This window comes from Eimeria tenella, genomic scaffold, assembly GCF_000499545.2.
Source record: "Eimeria tenella Houghton genomic scaffold, Eth_scaff1299, whole genome shotgun sequence".
NCBI classification, from domain to species: domain Eukaryota; phylum Apicomplexa; class Conoidasida; order Eucoccidiorida; family Eimeriidae; genus Eimeria; species Eimeria tenella.
Window position 1 is genome coordinate 1 of NW_013543763.1, and position 3,286 is coordinate 3,286.

Consider the following 3,286-nt stretch of genomic DNA (forward strand, 5'->3'; position numbering starts at 1 on the left):
GCTGGGGTGTACGTACACCGTAATCTCCGCGCCACTGAGGTGGCTGAGCGCCCTTGAGGTGTACGTACACCCCAGCAGCCGCTGGGGTGTACGTACACCTGGAGGTGTCTGCACGCCCCAGCAGCTGCTGGGGTGTACAGACACCTCGGGTGTCTGCACTGGGGTGTCTGTACACCCCTTTCTCCGTCCCGTTGAGGTGTCTGAGCAGCCTGAAGTGTACGTACACCCCAGCAGCTAGCTGTGGGGTGTACGTACACCTCGAGGTGTCTGTACACCGCGTCGACCGCCCGAGTTGAGGTGTGTGTACGTGCACCTCCTGCTGCGGGGCCCCGGCCGCAGCCCCGGGCAGCCCGCAGCCCCCAGAACTGTTTCTATACAGTGAACTGTGCAAGGGTTCCCAACAGTCTAGGAGGGTTTAGGGTTTAGGGTTTAGGGTCTAGGGTTTACTTGGGGGCACTGGGGGAGTTCGCGGGTTTCTCGGAACCTCGAAAGCAGCAAAGAAACCCCTGCAGCAAAGCCAAGTCTAACTCCTGGGCCTCAATCGCTGCTCTTGAGACCTGCTGCTGCTGCTGCTGCTGCTGCTGCAGAAGGCCTTGCTCTTTAGGCCCTCTCCTGCAGCAAAAGAGGCCTTTGCCCAAATTCCAACCCTCCTTGTCACAGGTATCTGCAGCACGGGGAGCCCTCAGCAGCAGCAGCAGCAGCAGCAGCAGCAACACAGACAACACACCCAAGAGGGGTCCTCACGCCTGGGGCTCCGGGGGCCCTAGGAGCTACCGCTAGTCAGTGGGAAGCCACAAAGTCCCTTTTTCTGCTGCCGCTGTGGGGTGTTTTGCTGTTGCTGCTGTGGGGTGTTTTGCTGCTGCTGCTGTAAGGTGCTTTGCTGCTGCTGCTGTAACGTGTTGTGCTGCTGCTGCTGCAACGTGTTTTGCTGTTTTTGTTCATCTAGGTAAAATTTACTGCAAACCCCCAAAGAGGGTTCTCATCTGCTAAACTCTAAACCCTAAATCCTGAACACAAAACCCTTGGCCGAAACCCTAGACCCTAAACCCTAGAATGCGCAGCAAGCTCTACTCTTCATAATCCTAAACCCTAAACCCTAGGCGCCAGAACCTAGGCCCTGAACCCAAACCCTAAACCCTAAACCCTAGAATTGCGCAGCAGGCCCGCATCAGTAGTATCGCCGTTCAAACTTGCTAGCGTTTAGGGTTTCTTCAGTTGCGAGGGTTTAGGGTTTCGTCAGTTGCTAGTGTTTAGGAGTGTTAGGGTTTAGGGTTTCGGGGGGAAGCGAGGCGGGTCACTTGCAGCTCTGTGCACAACATATCTGTATCTTTTAATTTATGTTTTTTGGTCTTTGTTTGTGTCTAGGGTTTAGGGTTTACTGCATCTGCATTAACATCCACTACTGTTGGTGAAACCGAGAGCGTTTGAGGGTTTAGGGTTTATGGATCCGAGTTTAGGCTTCCAATGGGAAATCTAGCATCCAGCGTCTAGGGTTTAGGGTTTAGGGTTTAGGGTGTAGGGCTACGGTTTACGGCATTGCCTCAAGTCGAGTTTGTGTTTGCAGTCAGAGAAGAGCCTACAGGCAACAATTTCGTATTTTGAATTTGTTTAATTTTTTGAATTTAAATAAAATGATTAAATTTATTTAACTTTTTGAATTTAAATAAGATGACATTTCGAAGTTCAAATGAGTTTTTGTTTCATTGCGCCGCTCTGAGGTGTACAGACACCTAGAGTATGCGGCTCGATGTGTTTCGGGGCTGCAGCTTCTGTCGGCGTTCAGATTTATAAAAGTACTTCAAACAAGCTATTTAATTTCTTTTTTTATTCTTTTTTATCAATTTCATGCAGAATCTTCCGCTCGGGTGTACGTACACCGCGATTCACGTTCCGCGCGCGGCGGCAAGTTTAAACTTCTCAGTTTTGAACGGTTCTCGCATTTCCCTTCAGTAAATCTGCTGCAAATGGATTAGATTTTCTCTTTTTATTTTGTTTATATTATTTTTCCTTTTAAAACAATTTCATCTTCGATGTCTGCTGGCAAGAAAGGCTCAAATCCATTTCCAGCCGTGGACAGCGCCGCTTCGTTTCTGCTGCAGCTGCCCAGATGCTGCAGGATCTCACTTGAAGACAGCAGCAGCAGCAGCATCTGCAGCAGCTGTAGCGGGAGCAGCAGAAACTACAGCAGCAGCGGCGGCAGCAACAGCAGCAACTGCAGCAACTGCAGCAGAAGAAACCAGATCTTCAGCATCAAGGACACGCAGAACTGCAGCGATGCCTATACCAGCTGAATCAGAAGCAACAGCAGCAACAACATCACCAGCAGCAGCAACAACGTCACCAGCAGCAGCAACACCAGGAGCAGCAGCAGCAACAGCGCCAGCAGCAACAGCAGCAGCAGCGCCTGCAGCAGCAGCAACAGCACCCGCAGCAACAGCAGCAGCAGCAGCAGCAGCAAACCACCGCATAATATTTGTTGCTGAGGCTGCGCTGCCCTCCCCAGGTTCAAATGAACTCCTTTGTAAGCCTTTGTGGCTGCATTCGGATTTCCGAGTAGAAGAGCAGCACGGAGCCACCTGCTGCAGCAGCAGCCCAGCCACAAACTGCAGCAGCAGCAGCAGCAACAGCAGCAGCAGCAGCAGCTGTGACCCTGTGGTCTCCGTGAGCGCGTTTGAGGACACTGTAGTTCTGAGCACTCGGCATTCTGTCTTTGTGTATTTGAGGGAGCTAGAGGCAGCACAAAGAGAGGCAGCAGCAAACACAAAGCAGCAGCAGCAGCAGCAGCAGCAGCAGCGTGCGCTCTGCAGCTGCGCGCTGCCTGCGCGGGTGTGTTACTGCGTGCCGACTGAGGTGTCTGTACACTCGGTGGCCTGCGGCTGGAACCACATCTTGCTGCTGAGTGAAGATCATTTTATTTATTCTTTGGGATCTAATGAAAAGGGACAGTTGGGGGACAGCAGCAGCAGCAGCAGCAGCAAGTTCGTAAGAGCAGCAGCAAACTACAGCGTCTTCAGGCCCACCTGCATCCTAGCCGGCGGGGACTTCTCCGTGGCCCTCTGCGAGCCAGCAGCAGCAAACAGCAGCAGCAGCAGCAGCAGCAACGGCAGCAGCAGCAGCAGCAGCGCGGAGGGTGGCGACTGCAGCTCGGGTGGCTGCACAGCTGAGGAGAGCGCGCGGCCCAAGAAGGCGCGGCTAGCTGCGGGCCGCAGCCCATCAGCAGCAGCAGCAGCAGCAGCAGCAGCAACAGAGGGGGGGGGGGAGGAAGCAGCAAGTGTGCTTTCGTGGG

At 53.5% G+C, this 3,286-nt stretch overlaps 1 protein-coding gene across 1 annotated transcript; it reads left to right on the forward strand.

Moving 5' to 3' along the window:
* Nucleotides 1-2,274: 2,274 nt before the first annotated feature.
* On the forward strand, nucleotides 2,275-3,148 carry ETH_00003300 (uncharacterized protein; the record flags this gene model as incomplete). The annotated part of the gene is made up of 1 exon (XM_013379010.1): nucleotides 2,275-3,148. A coding segment is annotated over one exon (874 nt), but the record flags the coding sequence as incomplete, so codon positions are not given.
* Nucleotides 3,149-3,286: the final 138 nt, after the last annotated feature.